This window comes from Schistocerca americana, chromosome 11, assembly GCF_021461395.2.
Source record: "Schistocerca americana isolate TAMUIC-IGC-003095 chromosome 11, iqSchAmer2.1, whole genome shotgun sequence".
NCBI lineage: Eukaryota > Metazoa > Arthropoda > Insecta > Orthoptera > Acrididae > Schistocerca > Schistocerca americana.
Genome location: NC_060129.1, coordinates 26,552,296 through 26,572,199, shown reverse-complemented (window position 1 = coordinate 26,572,199; position 19,904 = coordinate 26,552,296). Strand labels below are relative to the sequence as shown.

General features: G+C 41.1%; 1 protein-coding gene across 1 annotated transcript in view; it reads left to right on the top strand.

The window, feature by feature from the left end:
- LOC124553974 (polyhomeotic-proximal chromatin protein-like) overlaps positions 1 to 19,904 on the top strand; it is a 354,542-nt gene that overhangs the window by 242,409 nt on the left and 92,229 nt on the right. Inside the window, exons 4-7 of the mRNA XM_047127998.1 lie at positions 1,352 to 1,528; positions 4,868 to 5,146; positions 12,129 to 12,263; positions 17,635 to 17,722. Of these exons, the coding sequence (XP_046983954.1) occupies positions 1,352 to 1,528; positions 4,868 to 5,146; positions 12,129 to 12,263; positions 17,635 to 17,722 (679 nt within the window). The remainder of the gene's footprint in view (positions 1 to 1,351; positions 1,529 to 4,867; positions 5,147 to 12,128; positions 12,264 to 17,634; positions 17,723 to 19,904) is intronic.

Below are 19,904 nucleotides of genomic sequence, written 5' to 3'. Positions count from 1 at the left end.
CATATGGAGAAGAGAACTTGGAAAATAAGTGAATAAATTAAGAACAACTTACGTGTCAACAGACATGAGATTCTCGAGGCACTGCTGTTGGCTGACACAATGGCACACAATTGAAAGTGAAGGCACATTTAAGGGAACAAACTTGAGCTTGACTGTAATGGACTCAGTTGGAGAAAAACTACTGAGATGTGATCTTGAGGGAGGATGGATAGCGTAAGCGATGGAATCCGTTTGAACTTACAGAATAAGAAGAAGAAAAAGAAAAAGAAGAAGAAGAAGAAGAATAAGAAAAAGCTCAAAACCTTAATGGGCAAAGGCAGTCAGAAGAACTGTGTTGGAGAAGAATTTGCAGATTAAAAAGACTCTGGAGGCTAGGATGTGAGAAACAGTTATAAAGTTGTATTAAGTCATGAATTTAAATAAATTGCATGGTATGCACTTGCTCTGAGTAGCCAGTAATGAGCAGAAAAAGTTATCATAAAACGGGATTCACTGAACACTTGTAGTATTCTTTCATTCCTTCGAACCGGCCGGGGTGGTCGAGCGGTTCTAGGCGCTTCAGTCTGGAACCGCGCTACCGGTAAGGTCACAGGTTCGAATCCTGCCTCGGGCATGGATGTGTGTGATGTCCTTAGGTTAGTTAGGTTTAAGTAGTTCTACGTTCTAGGGGACTGATGACCTCTGCAGTTAAGTTGCGTAGTGCTCAGAGCCATTTGAACCATTCCTTCCACTGTCGCCCTAGCTATTCAGGCATGCATTGACCTTCCATTAGAGGACTTGGCTCTCCATTGTTATTCTTTGTTCTCTGACTTGTCGGCTTCTTTTACTTTCCCAAGTTTCATGCATACTCTCTCAAATTTTGAAAGGTGTTGTCAGTCATCTTACCACTAGATTGAGGTAAATAGCACATCGAGTAAGCAGGTTTGGATTTATTCCACCACTAACCAATACGTGGCAAAATCATGATCTGACTGAGGAGGTGAATTTGCAATTATTGGGAGGAACTTCTAATTCCTACCCACTATATCCTAATGTGTTTCTATAGTTTCCCTCTGTTATTTCAGTTAAATGTGAGGTTGCTTCCTTAAATGAACTGTGTGTAAATTGAGGTCCCCTTTGTTGTTTGACATCAGATGTGATGTGATGGTGAATTCTAGCCTTTTAATGACACTCGGTAATGACTGCTACCGCTTCGTGTGTTCCTAGAAGATTTTCATGTAGAGCGAAGTGTGTCCGTCCAGTGTACAGCTGCAGGATCTGAAATGAGTACGGTGCTGTACCTCCATCCGCAGAACAGCGCAGTCCCCGCAGTTCTGCTCCCGTCGTAACGCTCCGGCCACCGCTGTTGCAGGTGCAGCTGTCTCACGACGCCAGCGCCGGGCAGGCGGCACAGCAGCAGCAGCAGCAGCAGCAGCAGGCGGCGCAGCAGCAGGCGGCGCAGCAGCAGGCGGTGGTGGCCGTGCAGCAGCACCACCAGCAGCAGGCGGTCATGGTGCCCACGAGCGGCATGCAGCAGATAGCGCAGCAGGTCAGCCCGGCCGGCCGAGTGGGGCAGTAAGCTGGAGGGAGTAGAGTGTGACCCGTCAGGTGTGGCCTGCACAGTTAAAATAGGTACACTTACACGTCACTGGTACGAGTAAAATGGGGACTTAAAAGGAGACAATAAAATGACAGTAAAATGAGGCCAGTGAAGTGTGGTCATATAAGTAAAGTGGGACCTGTAAAATGTCACCAGCACAAGTAAAATGGGGCATGTAAAAAGGGAGCAGGGAAATGAGACAGTAATGGAATGGAGAAAGTAAAATTTGGTCAGTGAGATGTGGCCAGTAGAGCTATAATAGGGAGAGTAAAATGTTACCAGCACAATTAAAAGGGGACTTGTAACAAGAAGACTACAAAATGAGACAGAATGGGACACTCAAATTGAAGAAAGTAAGATGTGGCCAGTAGAGCTAAAACCGGAACAATAAAATGTCACCCATACAAGTAAATGTAAATAGGGAGCAGTAAAATGAGACAGTAAAATGGAGCAGTAAAATGGGAAAAGTAAACTGTGGCCAGTAATGTGTGGCCAATGGAAGTAAAATGCGGAGGACAGTAAAATGTGACAAGTACAAAGTAAAATGGGGCCTGCAAAAAAAAAAAGAGGACAGCAAACTGTGAAAGTCAAATGGGGCAGTAAAATCGGAGAAAGTTGTTGTGTACAACTTTGTACACAGTTGTAAGGAGAGATCAGCTACAGCGTGGTGATGGAATTATTGTCATAGGAAAGCTGGACGCGAGCAGAAATGCTTAGTGAACAAGATACTGTGATAAACATAAGATTTACTTAACTTCTATTTCTTCAAGTTGGGTCCACGAGATCCCACACGACCGCTATCGGTGTCTGACGGAAACTTGCAATTCTGTTGCCAACTTCGTGACACCCATAGGTGGTATCGATGTGTGGTACCACAAAAGCAAAATGGGGAAGTAAAAAGTGACAAGGTGAAATGTGTCCAGTAAAATATTGAAGACTATAAAATGGGGGCAATATGAGTAAAATGCAGGCAGCACAATGGGTTCAGGAAAAGAGTCTTAGTGTAATGTACTGGAGATGTATTTATAATACATTGTAATTGTTGCAAACTGTCCCTTTCTATCTCACAATTTCGTTTGTTGTTCATTACCTCAGAAAGAAATTACTGTTACACTCTTATTTTCGTTTAATTTTATGGTGTCTAGAAATGCCCAAAAACAGATCACTAGGCAATGGGTAGGGTTTCATCTATTTGATTTGTAATATGGCTATGTTTCAAGTTCTGTAGCTGTCTTAAGAAACTTATGCTGCATTGTACTTGTTATGCTGCTGTGTTCAGGGCCCAAGATAGAACTTTGTTTGCCACAGGAAAGTGATACTGGTTCACAGTAGGTCTCTGTACCTCTACGTTAGCTACTACATCCGTCCATCCAAACCTTCGGTATTGTACATTGGCAAACAATTTGGAAAGTTCCTAGTCTCTTCTTCTCTGTGCTCTTTATGTTAAACGTTTCACTTCGATATAAGGCTAAACTCCCAGCAGAGACTTTCAGAAAACTCTTCACACTTCAGTCTACATCATTAGATGTTAGTGTATTCATGTTTTGCAGAAAAGAATTTCATGGTTGTGAAGTGCATGCTACACAGAGCAGTATGTTAAAAACATGCTGGCACTTTACATCCCTTTACACAAATACCTAAGTAAAGGTGTTCACATTCAGCTGTCTCAGACACGCCCCCCCCCCCCTCTGGTACCGCTAACTGGATTAGCTGGGTAGCGAGACTCACTGGAAGAATTTCACACCTTGGGATAAGGGCGATCTTCTAACGTTGCTCTTTACTCGAAGACCGAGCATCTGTTCATAGAGCGCGGAACTGTGAGGATGTCAGTGCTGTAACACAGACAGCAATAAATAACATTAAACCGACAAAAGTTAATAACTGAAACAGAACACTAAGCCTGTCTTCTTCCATCTATAGCACACATAAAGACTGTGAGGCACATTCGAGTAAGGCTACAAAACAAAATAATTAAAAACACTTGCAGAGGAAGAGAATAAGTATTAGGGTGGAAAAGTCAAAAAATGAAATAGGGACCTGTTTTATTATTCTCCAGTAATTTTTGACTCCATATCTTCACTCTCATTGATGTAGAAGTCTCATCAGACCCCTTCTCGAAATAAGTCACTTTAAAAGAAAACTCTGGATCCTCGTGTTTTCTACTAAGTAGACATCCTCGCTCCCAGCCGAAAATTAAATACCGTGCATTCCTTTGACAGTTATCGTTGCATTGCGGTGGATACACCTCTATGCTTTTTGACTGCTCCAGGTAGCACTCCCAACCTCTTCCTCTGTGTCGATTAGTCGCGTACCTTCTATAATCTCTCTCTGCTCTATTCATCTTCTCTCAGGTTTTTTGTGTTCACTAGTAGCCTTGTAGTTCCCAGAGCTTCTACAGTCATGTTACTACCCCAGGTACAACAAAAGCATTGTAGCTAACATTACTGTAGCCAGGTTTACTGTGTCATGTCTGGTAATCCGTAGGCTCTCACAGCCGAGCCTGCCTCCCACCTTCACAGTAGTCTGGGGACCATTAGCCAGGGAGATATTATTCTCACTGCAAATGTCGTCCATAGGAGGTTTCCGCATTGGCTTTCCGACACGAGAATAATATGTACCGAGTTAAAATGTTTCTCCCAATTAAGGCTCCACTGAATGAGTCATCACAATAACCCGCCTGAAAGTGGTCGTACGGTCCCAAATTCTGTCTGCTGAACTCTTTTTTGCTATAAAATTTATATTGTTCATTGCTTGCACAGCTTGTATTTTTTAGCTGCACCAGTTTACTTTTCAGTGACTATCAACAGCCCACAATATTTCTCGTCTGTCGACTGTGTCAGAGTAGGGTAGGAATGACGTGTCCTCGAGGCTCCCAATTGGGTCCCCCACCAGGGTCCAAGTTAAAAGCTCGAGTAGACTTAATGTATTTACCTAGTAGGAGCCTCGAGGATACGTTCACTCCCATCAAACTCGTGACACAGCCACTGGCCGAGAACTGTTGTGGACCATTGATAATAACTGAAAATTCAAAGCTGGTGTAGCAAAGAAGTAAAAACTGTGCGAGTACTGATTAATATAAAGTTTATAGGCAAGATTAATGACCTCACAGATCTTCTCCGTCAGTAACACAGAAGATAGCAGTGAAATATTTTTGGCATTAATAGTGACCAAACTCCGAATATCGTAGTTTCATACACTCGTCGGGACGAGTGACGCTCGTCAGGGGAGTCGTTCGACTGCCACGCTCCCCACGAGCCCGCCTGACCCGCGGCGCACCGTTGCCGACAGGTGGCGGTGTCGATGCAGCAGACGCCGACGGCCATCGCGCCGGCGCCGACCCCGCAGCAGCAGCAGCTGCAGCAGGCGCAGCAGACGCAGCAGCAACAGCAGGCGCAGCAACAGGCTCAGCAGCAGGCGCAGCAGCAGGCGTCGCAGCAGCAGGCGCAGGTGGTGGCCGGAGCGCCCGCCATCACCACCATGTCGACGCTGCACCAGCCGCTGGCACCCGCGACGCCCCAGCCCCAGGCCGCGGCCCCGCAGCAGGTCCACGAGTGGGGGCACGGCAGGGTGAGTGCAGGGGAGGAAATACTGAGTACTGCCGATACTGACAGTTCGTGAGAGGACGCGGGACGGTCCTAGCCTTCGTGACCGGTAGTTCTTTCCTGGGGGAGGAGAGAGGAATAGGTTGGGAAAATTAGAAAGGAGGGGCAGTTCACGCACATCCCAGCATGAGAGGCAGCCACTTGAGGAAGACAAGGATAGGCAAAGATGAAGAGAGAGGCTATAGAGGGAGCATAAGGTCAGAGGTGGAAATCAGTAAGAAGTGTCACCTTGAGTACGGGGAAGACAGCGACAGAGTCAGCAGTAATGTGGAAATGAATAGTGCTGTTAAGAACAAGGAGAGGGTAGAGAGGGAATGGAAACAGTGACACGGAGGGGAGGGATGAGAACGAAGATGTAAAATCAATAAAGAAAATAGTGATACATTGAAAGTGAAAATAAATAAAATGTTGGATGCACCAAGTGTTATAGCAAAGTGGAAACAGCACTTCAACAAAAAGGGTTTTCCCCCTGCCCCATTGTACAAAACTGTGGTTGTGCCATAGTGACTGTAGTACTTGTGAAGATGAGACTGCGGTTTGCAGTAGTCGCTAGCACATTGTGGTGGGCACCGGGACGTGTTCCCAAATGTTACGGAATATGACTTAGGATGGCACGTGTTGTATTGATCTCTACTCCAGCAGAATTATCTTAACCATTGAGCAGTGCAATGTAGTAAAGACAGAATAACAACTCATCGAAAACTGTTATCTGTTGTAGGCAGAAACTATGTAAACAAAGGATGGTTGTGTAGGTGAACGATTTTAGCAATCAAAAAATTACTTATCAGCAAATACGGAATATGTTACCAGAGGAAGAAAAAATACTATATTATGAATTCAATATTATGAATCGAGATGAAAGCGTAAACTAACTAACAGAATTCCTATATCATTCAGTGTTTCTGATATGCCCTCTCAAAAGAGCTTATTAAGATGTTGTATAATTGGATTTATTAACTGGAAAGGGAAAGACACGTCAGTATTCATATAATGAATTCCACTGATTTCAGCTAATTTACCATTCATCTTTGAAAGGATCCAATTTCTGATAATATTCATGTACAATGTGATTTTAGATAAAGCAGAAGATGAAACATTCCATTGTTGCAGACTGAATGTAAGAGAATTACATTTCTCGCACAGGCAGTTACATGTAGCATCTTTGTGCATAGGATAACCACAAAACTTATTCACCTTTACACCTGAAAGGAAAACACCAAATTTATTTTATAACAATATACTTTGAGTAAGGTTGGGTCTTTGAGTAAGTCAGAAGCTATATAAATCAGATGAGTAATGGCACATTTTTCCCAATTGAGGAGACAAAGCAAAGTATGTTGTGTCCTTTTCAGCTAATTACTTTAGGAAAATTCTAGGTTGTGTCAAAGAAAATCGTGCATCGAGAAGAGGACACAACTGTGAACTCTATACAGAGGCAGAAAAGATCAGTAGCGGTTGGCAGCATTGAAAGGAGGATTATTTTCTACAGCCACCTTGGTGGTACAAATGATAAGAGGTTCAGACCCTAGATCTTGTGCTACTTTCTGAGTGAGAAAACCAAGATTTAGTACAATAAGATAGATAAAATTTTTCAAGAAGCGGGGATAGCACTGGAGGAAATCTAGAAAAAAATTTATTCTCGAAGAAACTCAGAGGGCTCCTCAGTTGCTAAGAAAATCCAAAACTAAAAATGCAAACTGTGGACTAAAAGGAGGAAAGAACTGGAAGGGAGACAAATCTAGGATTATAGGGCTAAAGTTGGAATACAAACGTCTCAAAAATGAGATTGACAGGAAGTGCAAAATGGCTAAGCAGGGATGGCGAGAAGACAAATGTAAGGATGTAGAGGCTAATCTTACTACGGGTAAGATAGATACTGCCTACAGGAAAATTAAAGAGACCTTTGGAGAAAAGAGAACCACTTGTATGAATATCAAGAACTCAGATGGAAACCCAGTTCTAAGCAAAGAAGGGAAAGCAGAAAGGTGGAAGGAGTATATAGTGGGTCTATACAAGGGCAATGTACTAGAGGACAATATTACGGAAATGGAAGAGGATGTAGATGAAGATGAAATGGGAGATACGATACTGCGTAAAGAGTTTGACACAGCACTGAAGGACCTGAGTCGAAACAAGGCCCCGGGAGTAGACAACATTCCATTAGAACTACTGACAGCTTTGGGAGAGCCAGTCCTGACAAAACTCTACCATCTGGTGAGCAAAATGTATGAGACAGGCGAAATACCCTCAGACTTCAAGAAGAATATAATAATTCCAATCTCAAAGAAAGCAGGTGTTGACAGATGTGAAAATTACTGAACTATCAGCTTAATAAGTCACAGCTGCAAAATACTAACACGAATTCTTTACAGACGAATGGAAAAACTGGTAGAAGCCAACCTCAGGGAAGATCAGTTCGCATTCCTTAGAAATACTGGAACACGTGACGCAATACTGTCTCTACAACTTAAGTTAGAAGATAGATTAAGGAAAGGCAAACCTACATTTGTAGACTTAGAAAAATCTTTCGACAATGTTGACTGGAATACTCTCTTTCCAATTCTAAAGGAGGCAGGGGTAAAATACAGGGAGAGAAAGGCTATTTACAATTTTTACAGAAACCAGATGGCAGTTGTAAGAGTTGAGGGACATGAAAGGGAAGCAGCGGTTGGAAAGGGAGTGAGACAGGGTTGTAGCCTCTCCCTGTTGCTATTCAATCTGTATGTTGAGCAAGCAGTAGAGGAACCAAAAGAAAAATTCGGAGTGGGTATTAAAATCCATGGAGAAGAAATAAAAACTTTGAGGTTCACCTTTGACATTGTAATTCTGTCAGAGACAGCAAAGGACCTGGAAGAGCAGTTGAACAGAATGGACAGTGTCTTGAAACGAGGGTATAAGATGAACATCAACAAAAGCAAAACGAGGATAATGGTACGTAGTCGAATTACGTCAGGTGATGCTGAGGGAATTAGATTAGGAAATGAGACACTTAAAGTAGTAAAGGAGTTTTGCTATTTGAGGAGAAAAATAAGTGATGATGGTTGAAGTAGAGAGGATATAAAATGTAGACTGGCAATGGCAAGGAAAGCGTTTCTGAAGAAGAGAAATTTGTTGACATCGAGTATAGATTTAAGTGTCAGGAAGTCATTTCTGAAAGTATTTGTATGGAGTGTAGCCATGTATGGAAGTGAAATATGGATGATAAATAGTTTGGACAAGAAGAGAATAGAAGCTTTCGAAATGTGGTGCTGCAGAAGAATGCTGAAGATTAGATGGGTAGATCACGTAACTAATGAGGAGGTACTGAATGGGGCTGGGGAGAAGAGGAGTTTGTGGTACAAGTCGACTAGAAGAAGGGATCAGTTGGTAGGACATCAAGGGATCACCAGTTTAGTATTGGAGGGCAGCGTGGAGGGTAAAAATCATTGAGGGAGACCAAGAGATGAATACACTAAGCAGATTCAGAAAGATGTAGGTTGCAGTAAGTACTGGGAGATGAAGCAGCTTGCACAGGATAGAGTAGCATGGAGAGCTGCATCAAACCAGTCTCAGGACTGAAGACCACAACAACAACTACAACAACAACAGGGCTAAAGTTAAAGCAGTTTAGTTGAAATAGCATTGCCTGTAGATGGCTGATGTGACAAAAAGAAGGATGTGAAAGAAATTAATGATAATGGAAAGAAAGTGGTAGAAAATATGTTAACAGAGGTTAAGCGTGGGAGGATGTTGGGATGTGAGTATGTGTTGCAGGTTCCCATCTTCAGAGGTGAGGGAAACTTGTGTCAGGCGGGGGAGGATCCGGCTCGCCTGTGTGGTGCAGCACGTCACTGTAGACCAGGCTTTTGCACGGATCGGCTCCTGCGAGCTGGCCCGTGCTTACATCGCTGTGACTGATGGGTGGTGGGAGGGACGGGAGGAGGGGGAGGAACCGAGGCAGGGTAGCTCTGGCCCTGAAACTATCGGAAACGAGTCTGTTGTATTACTGTCACTGTTAGTTGCACAGAGGTGTAATGCTTCACAGCAGGTACTGTCCTTTGCAACACATTTATTTTCTAGACTGTTGCACTGACGAGAAATGGGAATGAAACAGAAATTCAGGTTTCTGTTAATTGGTGAAGGGATGAACAGGGGGCAGCTAAGTTTGAAACTTGGTGTTTCTTACAATTGCAGTAGTGTGTTGAATTTTGTTTGTGGATAAAGCTTAAATTGACATTTTAGTCACAAGTTGAACATAAAAAAAATACCGGATGTCAGTGAGTAGAACTTACTTTGCTTTTCAATAAAGAATCAGTGTTTGGTACAACTTTTTGAATGCCACTAATTCAAAGAACAGTTTTTAAGTTCTACTCTGTCTGTGAACTTCTGTGGATAGACATCATTCTGTTCATTGCCAGAAAAAGTTGCTCGCACAAGTACGTCAGTACAAATGTCGGCACAATCGTAGCTACACAAACTTGTAAAAAGGTGGAAATTTAGGTTGAGAAAAGTTTTTTAAACAAGCCGACAAAACTACTTTTTACTATGAAACTTATTGTGCACCTGCCGGTCACACTGTAGGTCTATATGTTGTAACTGTACCTGGGCACGCTGCACTGACCTGTCGATAACTGATGTCCGTGTGTCTCGCCTCCACTTTGAAGTTCCTAGCCCGGCCATTACACTGTGGGGCAGGGATAATAGTTTGGGAACGTCGAAACGTCTGACAAGGGTGCTACAGGAGTCAGGGGGGTGACGCGAGGTGACAATGTGCGGTGTAGGGAGGATATCGGGCGGATAGAGTCTCATTTCAGGCATCGACTTGAGAAAGTTGAAGGCAGTCTAGCCTGTGGTGGTACTGAGTGATAAGAGGGGTTCTTCTGGGGTTCCTAGAAGTTAGAATTGTATTAGTCAGAAGGTCAGGAAAAGATACTGCCTGGAAGATTTGTTTGTGAACGAGACCTGTGGGATAGTTGTGAGAGAGGTGGTCAGTGTAGCTGTTGAGGGATTCGACAGTGGAGCAGACAGGTTTGCTTAGTTTTTTCGATTGAATTTATCTTTCAGTACAATGAAAAGAGCCATGGATAAGAAGCATATATACGACTCCTTACTTCAACTGAAATTTATGCTGATATGTAGCAGTTTTGATTTACTGTAATGATTTGCTCATCCACTCGTCCACTCAGCTTTGCAACACAAGAATGTGTTTTAAAAAACATTATTATATGTTCTTTGAATGTTCACTTTGTTGAGTGCTCTGATAAAACAACAGTTTAATGAGTGGTTTGTTTTATTTCGGTATGGAATATTATTGCTTTTGAGATTTTATTTTCTCACCTGTGTAACAGATTTGTCTACAGCTACAATTGTGAGGCCTATTTGGTGTGTTAAATTAAGTACGTACGGCATTTGATGCCAGTTTCCTGTATATTCGACAATCTTTATCTGGTTTGGCTCAAACTGTAGCGAACAAAACTTTATGCTACTGTGTAGATGTTATAATGTCGTTCTGCAAATGCTTATATCGTATGCTACTTAATAGTGATTTTGAGTTCTTAACAAGAAATGTTAATCTCCACTAAATGTCTACAGGTTGCTAGAGTATCATTGTTAAACAGCCCTGTGATGTGATGCTTCATATATGCCAATGTCCTTAGGAAAGCTAAAAAATGACAAATGTGGCATTTTGTCTTCTCTTTGTTGTTGCTCCAATTTTTTGTTAAAAGTCAACATAAACGGTATTGTTAACATTCATCAGATGTCGTACTCATCAGCGTAGCTTACTGGGTGTGTGGAGTGCTACTGCTGCTGCAGTGTACAGCAAAATAGAGAAGGGGTGCCACAGTTGTACACGCTTCACACTGTGGCTGCAGTCAAAGCTTTCACCCCCGACGCTTGGCGGCCACTCGACCGCAAGCATCAGTCCCTCGTGGCCTGCCACACATTTTTCGTTACGTGTGACCTGCACCTACATGTACTCTCTGCGTGCCACTTAAGAGTGAGTGACAGAGGGTGCTACTGCCACTATTACGGATTGCAAGCTCACCCGCCACACGCCTGACCCCTTCCGTGTTGCAGTCACGAAGTGAATGACTGCCAATAAAAGCTAATTTCTCTGATTTTCTCAGCGTGGTAATTTTGTGAATCTACTTCGATGCAAGTAATGTCTTGCCAATCACTTGTTACAGTGTGCAATTTCAGAATTTCAACAGTAAACCTCTTCTCTGCTACCAGAGCTTCTAAAGCATCCTGGTAACACTCTCAAGCTTACTAAACAATTCTGTTCTTCATTAGATTTTTTCTCTCTCTTTTCTACTATTCCTGCCTGGAAAGGGACCCAGACTTATGAGCAGTATGAAAGAAGGTTTTTGTAAGCTACCTGTTTCAGTGACAGATTAAATTTCCTCAAGATTCTTCGACAAATCTTCGGTCAGACATCTGTCTTTCCTACAATTTTTTGTACGTGACCATTGTAACTTAGGTCTCTCCAATTGTTTACTCTCCAATTTATGCACAATATGTTACATTTATTTATGCCAAAAGTCGACTACCAGATCTCTCTCCAGTTGTCAGTAGTGTGTAATTTTTCCTACATTTCGCTACAGTCTTCTGGCATCGGAACCTTCCTGTAGATGTCGGCACCGACAGTGACGTTATCCACTCGGTCACTAATGCTTGTGTCATTAACAGTATTGGGCCTATTACACTCCCTCGGGGTGCTCCCGATGTCACTTTTGTGTCTCCAGATTTAGTGCCACCGAGAGCAACATGTCGAATCGCGTCTGTGAGGAAGTCCCGAACTGAGTCGCGGATACAGTCTCGTACTGGGTAAGCTTGTATATTATGTACGAAGGAGAGTGTGGAACCGTACAGAACGCTCGAGCCGGCGAGGTAGTGGTAGCGTAGACGAGCAGATTGCATTGCACTGCACTGTGAGTGTAAGAGTGAGGTGTGGTGTGTTGTTGCAGGTGCAGGTGATCCAGCAGCCGCTGCAGAACCCGACGTACCTGCAGCAGCTGTACAACACGCAGGGCCAGCTGCTGGTGCCGGGCAACCTGCAGCTCCACCCCGCGCCGCCCGGCATGAACCCCTCCTCCATACACGTGAGTACACTGTGGAGACACAGAGAGCGAGTCGTCAACTCACTCGGCAGAGTAAACCACACGGACACTTGCCAGCAACGGAGGCAGGCATATTACATTTAAAACTGAAATACTTAACTTAGGTCGCGAAATGTGTCATTCCACGGGTCAATTTCATAAGGAGAATTTCTTCTTCAATGCTAGAGTCAAAAATCTTGTACATTTTCTAAAACGTCAGTCCAAAGTGACAGTAGTTCCAAAATTGTGACGAGACCTCGTGGCCTCTTCCACTTGTGTATTTTTTTTTTTTCCCCTCTCCCCTCAACCATCAGGTTGTATTGTCATGAAATTCCTGAAATGCGAAATAATTGTAAGGTATCATTGACCAGGAGATCCCACCTGACATTGTATGGCCACAAGGTGCAGCTCTTTTTATTCGACACCCCTGCAGCAAACTTTTCACCTATGGTGTGAAATGAGTGAGACAACATAAGCTTCCAGTCCCTGCCGGAAGGAAATCTCCAGCCCAGTCAGCAATTTGGACTCTTCTCCCCACAATGTAGAGGTCGCGACACTAACCGCTAGCTGCAGCCTGCAAAATCTATCACAGTTACCTTTATTACTTTGCAATAATCTTTACACAATTTAGTGTATTTAATTTTCAGAGTTTGGTTCTCTCACCTTAAAATGCAAGTTTGCTATGCAAAAAAAAAAAAAAAAAAAAAAAAAAAATAAAAAAAATTTGTATTATTAATTGATTCCATATTTCATTTTATATGAATAATATTAGACCTCAACACCCATTCACATGGATAAAGTCTTTTAACATTATACTACATTTGTAATCAATTCAAATTATGCTTAGAGGTCATAATTTATGGAAAATTTTTGAATTTACATTATGTAAAACAAGGAATTTCCATGCTTGCATATTTTTATTAGTTATTATTGATAGTATCAATTACAAAATGAAATAAAATATTCAAATAAGTAACCAAAAAGATTGATTATATACTCAAAATCATTTGGCAGTGCCAAAAACACAAGTTACACATTTCAGAAATACTTGTGTTTCAGGTCTTTCACTAGGCCTAGGATGAAATACATTATAATCTCCTGATTAAGGTGCTCATAGTTTCATTTCAGAAGGTTGTTGCTTTATTTTGAATGCAGACTGGCTCACTGAACACTATACCCAATGAACCATGGATAAATCATTACACAGACTTGGGGTGTACACAGAAGGCTGGAGATGACACTGGACAAAGTATGTACAATGAAACAATGATCCAATTACTATGGAGGAACTGCAAGATGCTTTGAAAGGCACGAAGAAGAGAAATGCTACTGGGATCAATGGATTAAATGTAGAACTAATTAAATATGGAGGGTTACCATTAAATAAAAGACTTTTCCAGTTAATAAATGAACGTTGGACGAACAGCAAGAGTCCAGACTCTTGGTACACAGCAGAAGTAATTTCTCTTTCAACAAAGGGAATGTAATGATTTTGAAAACTACTGTGGCATCATTGTTTTAAACACAGGCTACTATCTGTAATCAAAGATAATCAACAATCACATGAACAATATCACAGAAACTATTATATCTGAATAACAAAATGGTTTTAGATCAGGTCATTCATCCTCAACCAATATGCTCGTAATTAAAAACATTATAGAAAAACATAGGTAATTTAATACAGAAACGCTTGTGGTCTCTATCAACCTTCAGAAGGTCTTTGACTGCGCAAGCTGTGATAGCCTATGGAAGATTACGTCTGTAGGTGGATGTCCTAACTACATAAGAGAGAAAGTGAAATATCTTTAAAAAACTACATGCATTGTAATAAACACAGGTAGAAATGATTAGAAGAAATAATTATTAACCAAAATGTTAGACAAGGTTGTAACTATTACCTAAATATTTACACTGACTTCTTCGCAAATGGAAATTTAAAGTAAACAAGGGAATTAAGGTAACAAACAACAAATAGTTGAATGTACTTTTGTTTGTTGAAGACATAATTATTATTAAAAAGAATGAAGATGAGCTCCAAATATCAGTATACCAGCTGAACAAAATTGGCAAGAAGTACAATTATTAAAATTCCTAATAATAAAATGAAAATGAAAGCATTCTGAGGAAAACATACAGTCAGATTAAAAATTGTTTTCGATAGTTCAGTGTTAGAACATGCGACCCAAATCTCTTATTTAGGCTCTGCTATAAGTTTTGATTTTGGATCTGATAAAGTAATGATGGTTCCTGTGTTTTCCAATCGAAGTGAAAGCTGGGTTACCACAAAAACAAGAAAATAAAATTCAAAGACTAGAGATGAGGTGTCTAAGAAAGACGAAGGGCCGCACAAGAAGAGACATAATTAGAATTGAAATTATTAGAACAGAATTAAATACTGTATTTTCAACATAAATCAAAAAGATTCAGAAATCACATGAAGATTGGAGACATCATCTCATGAGAATGCCAGGTCACAGAATTTCCCAGAAGTTCCTGTACTACAAGCTAAAGGGGAAAAGAGACATTGGAAGGCTTTAAAAAAGATGGTAATGAATTTCTTTGTGAATTTGGAACAGACAACAGCCTAATTGTTGACAGGAAGATGATGATGACGATTTTATTTTGTCGTTTAGCAGTTAGCTCTAGTAGCCCACTGGGTATTGTCAAGCTACACCACATAGTAAAAATTGTTATGCTTGCATCAGTGTGGGGAAACTGCAACATGTGGTTACATCCCAGTATGAGTTTTGCACAACTGTACTAGGTGCAGGCATGACTGTCACAAACATAATCACTATCACTATAGTCTGCAATCATGAGCAGGTTTTTCACTTTGTCAGCACGCAACAAGTTAAAATTTGTTAGTATAACTATTGTGTGGAAACACACATGGCGTGGTCAGCATCTTAAAATGTGATAGTATGCATTTTGATGAAGTTAACAGCACCTCTCCACTCCTATCTGCACTGTATTGCAGCTGGACTTGGAACTGCAGTGAGAACTGCTGCCATGGATTGTGTTATTCACATCTCAAAATGTTCCTCCCTACTATTGATGTGTGCAATAATTTGGTGAAAACTAAGTACATTATTAGTTTACTAGGTACTTTTTTATTAGTTTACTGGGTACTTTTTCCTTTGGTGCAATAGTGAAAAACTAATTGAGCTACATGCATAGTTAGGAATACATCTCCTTACACCTTAAAAATTTTTAAAATGGAAATACCTGTCTTAAAAATTATCCCAATAGTCCAGCAGTTTTAGTATTTATGAATGAGACGTAGGTACTTTTTTATTAGTTTACTGGGTACTTTTTCCTTTGGTGCAATAGTGAAAAACTAATTGAGCTACATGCATAGTTAGGAATACATCTCCTTACACCTTAAAAATTTTTAAAATGGAAATACCTGTCTTAAAAATTATCCCAATAGTCCAGCAGTTTTAGTATTTATGAATGAGACGTATATGTTATGATACATTTACTTTGTATGTCCATGTCCAGCCAACCACAATTTACCCTGACAAAGAACTTGATACAGAGCCAGACCAATGCAAAGACATAGGCTTACTGATGCCTCAGACACAGCCACAGTTAGTTCCAATTTTTCCGCGGCAGTTATTACTTTGGAAAGGTTTTATACAAAGCTTGTTACATACTACAATTTTTTTATTTCTTTTTATAACTAATAATATTCCACACATGGCTGATAGCAGTAACTTTCAATAAATGATGGGTGCAGTGAATCTGTTGCATACAGTTTATTGTAATAAGCCTTAACAAGGTTTGACCTCCTTGATTATTATCAACTGCAGTGTAAAGAACTGTTAACGTTTATATAATATTACTATCTTTTTATAAATTTGACGTATTTTTGTACCAATGTGCAGTTTTTTTTTTTTTTCGTATGAGCTATGCATCACACTTGTTTCACAAAATTTGCTACTTATATTGTGCTTTGTAATACAGGGTGTACATAAAGTCTGGGAACACTTTCAATTATTTACTGCACATGAACCAAACATTGTACAGATATCATACTTATGTCATTTTGAAGAGAAACCCTGAAAGCTTTTTTTCATGTATACCACCACAGTGTAGTTTGGTAATTTGCCGATAGTCAGTGCTAGTCACAAATGTGGTGAGTTCAGGTGTGAAGCGAGCTTTCTGTATGTTGGAGTTCAACAAGAACGAGTGTGCTACAGCTGTTCAACAGATGTTTAGAACCAAGTACGGTAACAAGCTACCAACAAGGAAGGCCATTTACCACCGGCACAACAAATTCCTTATGACAGGTTGCTTGTGCCCAGCAAAGAGAAGAGGACGTCCCAGTGTGAGTGAAGTGAATGTGGGGCATGTTTGTCACTAGCACTGACTATCGGCAAATTACCAAACTATGCTGTGGCAGTATATATGAAAAAAAGAAAAACTTTCAGGGTTTCTCTTCAAAATGCAATATGTATGACATCTGTACAATGTTTAGTTCTTGTGCAATAAATAATTGAAAGTGTTCCCGGAATTTATGTACACCTTGTATATTCAGTAGTTATCCATCGTGTAATTCTCAACAGTTTCGATTTTTCTCTGCCAACTTAATATACATAGTAAAAGTTGTGAATTTGTTTTGATCAGAACAGTGAAGCACCCTGTACCTGCGTATTTCTACTTTTGTCAACCTTCACATTTACTGGAAGGAATTTCAGAATAAAGCAAAAACCTCTTATTAGTAAAACTGTCATGACAGCAGTTACTAACAGCCTTAATGAAACTAATGGAAGACATCATCAAGAGATACTGTGCACTGTACACGTAATAAATCTCCGTTATCTCACTGGAGGACAACCAGTTTTGACCTTCTCGATCATCAGCTGCAGAGTAAAGGACCGTCACATTTCTACTGACCAAATGTGTTCTGTGTTGCCACGTATATGAACAACTGCCATTGGTCAAGTAAATTGATGAGGATATTAAACATCACTAGCCCTAGTGTTGTCCTATTCGAGACAAATTTGGCACAGTGATTAAAGTAATTTGACAGTGGAAGTTGTTCACAGACATGGCACTGTGAATGCACAGGGTGCATTGTACGTTAGTTTATAGTGAATGAGAAAGTTGAAACTGCTTGTGCTCCATTGAAATAAAAGACTTTTATATGTGTAGCAAATGGTGCCTTTTCAGAATGTCTTCCATTAAATCTGTTATTGGCACCGAGTGAAGTAAACTATCTTTCAAAATGCGTGTCGAAATGCTAAACTGTGGAAAATACGAGGTTCCGGTTAAGAGGTATGCAGGTACAGAGTGCTTCACTAAACTTGTGGATCAGCTAGTGCACTGCACTGGCCGAGGCAGCTAAACTCGAGCCCGCAATGCGCAGGTGATCGCCGCCGGCAAACCATTCCCGGCCAACCAGCTGCCGCCGCAGATGATCACCGCCCAGAAGTCGGTGCTGCAGGGGCAGGCAGGTGAGTACGACTGTGGCCGAGCCCCGTGTCTAGCCGGCAGCCTCTCTCCCGTAGTCGTTTTCCACCCCCGTGCGGTGAGGTGTCGGTGCTCGACCTGGCCGTACCGGCAGTGGTGTTCAAAAGTGTCTGGCAGTTACTGTTCTGTCAACTCTTTACTGGCGCTGTTCTTCAACCTGCTGCACGTGTGCAGGGTGTCCGTCCTAAGAGTTGCCGTCTGCTTTTCCTCCGGTGTTTCCACAGATATTTGCAATTTCAGTTTTGGAATGCGTAGCTGAAGTCACCCCAGAGAAATATTGCTCAACGGGTCTTTCGTGTGCTCTCAGAGTTGACAGAAAGCATCGGTTTCTTTCCCATTACAGACAAAATTATTTCTGAAGCGGAATTTTAGGTGCCCATTTGATAGGGCAGTCCCGAATTAGCCTAGTGCAGTGTTCATTCTATTGACGTGTATTACGGGGACAGTAAAACGTGAAGAGTAACCAGTAATCCGGCAGCAACAGAGCAGCACTGCCGCACGGCGCTAGCCGTCAGCGTGGGCCATGACTGTGCTGTAGAACTTCATAGAAACCTCATACATTTTGGTGTTCTCTACAGCTAACATGTCTGTCCAGTAGCTTTCACGTTCACTCTTATCAGATCTAAATCTGGACTCTTAGTGAGCTACGTCAGAGCCTTTATCTTTTACTTCCCGAGACATTCTCGTACACTTCCTGAGTGGTGCTTTCGATCAATGTCATTTTGAAAAATGCAGTTTCATGGCATAAGCATTCTGGTGTATGTTGGCCCAAAAAGTCCCTATAGTAAGGGCGTTTCACGTTACCCTCTGTGTGCACTAGGGGAAGAATTCGTACACCTCCCTACTACTTCCTCTGTGCAAACTGACGGTGTGGTTTGTATAATTTGCCTACACAATAGACAGATGTACTGACTCCCATTGGAAGACTTCAAATTAAATGTTCTTTTGATGCTGTGCAGCACATTGGACCAATCTTTCACTGTCCACTTGCAGTGTCTTGCAGCAAAATTAATTTTTGTCCTCCTATTTCTTGGTCTGATGATAGGTTTCTTGAAAGGATGGCAGCCTTTCAACCCCCCCCAGTGCAAAGTCAGTGTTCCTCTGTAGAATCGTAGACTTCTACTTCATAAAGCTCATTTGGTCTGTTAGTAATTTGTTGTGCAGTCTTGAGAGATGTGTCCACTACACACTGTCTTGTAATCACTCTGTTGATGGTGACAGTAGTTTTTGTCGGTCAGTCTTGTTGTGGTTTCTTGCTTCTATGGCCAATGATTAAAAAAAAATAAATAAATAAAAAGACACTTTTCTTTTTTCAGACTGACACCAGCTCTCTAAATACTCCAGGAGTGGGACAAACATCGGCCTGTGTCTTGCAATTTTGAACGTGGCTGTGAGACAGCAACCGTGTAAGGATATGATATGTACAATACAGCTAGCTGGTTGTGACAGGATTTTATTTTATCCTGGTTTCGACACTGACTGTGGGTGTCTTCGTCAGAAAATCCATACAATTAACGTAGAGAAAATCCAAGAATAGATGGTTATTATGCTGGACAAGTTTATGAGAAGATTGTACTCACATGTAGGAAACTTTATCACTTGTAAAATTTATGTCAGTTTTATTTAAAGTTGTGCTATAAAACTTGAATTCATTTCTTTTTTGATGAAAGGTTTGAAGTATAATGTTATGCCTAATTTATCAGGCGAAAATGTTATCAAAAATCTGACTGTAGATCTAAAAAGTGGTCATCAAAGCATACAAATGGAATATTCTCACCAGACCAGATTAGCTCATGGTGTGTGCAATATTGTAAGCAAAAATTTAGCTGGCTTTCAGAGTACAGTTAATTGTGACAAGAAATTAATTAAAACCATTAATGTGAAATTTAAAGGAAATGGAGCATTAATAATGAAATCTGACAAGGGCAGTGCCTTAGTAGTTGGTAGCAAACAGGATTACGTAAATAAAACTTTACAGTTTTGTGAGAAAAACAATATTTTCACTCTACATCAGGACCCATACCAGTTTTCAAAGAGAAATTGGATCTGCAATTAGTGATGCAAAATTTCTACTCAGACCTTTTCATGAAAGACAGTTGGTAAACATTAACCCTCAACTTCCAAAGTTACCTTTTCATTTTAAAGTCCACAAAATAGAACATCAAA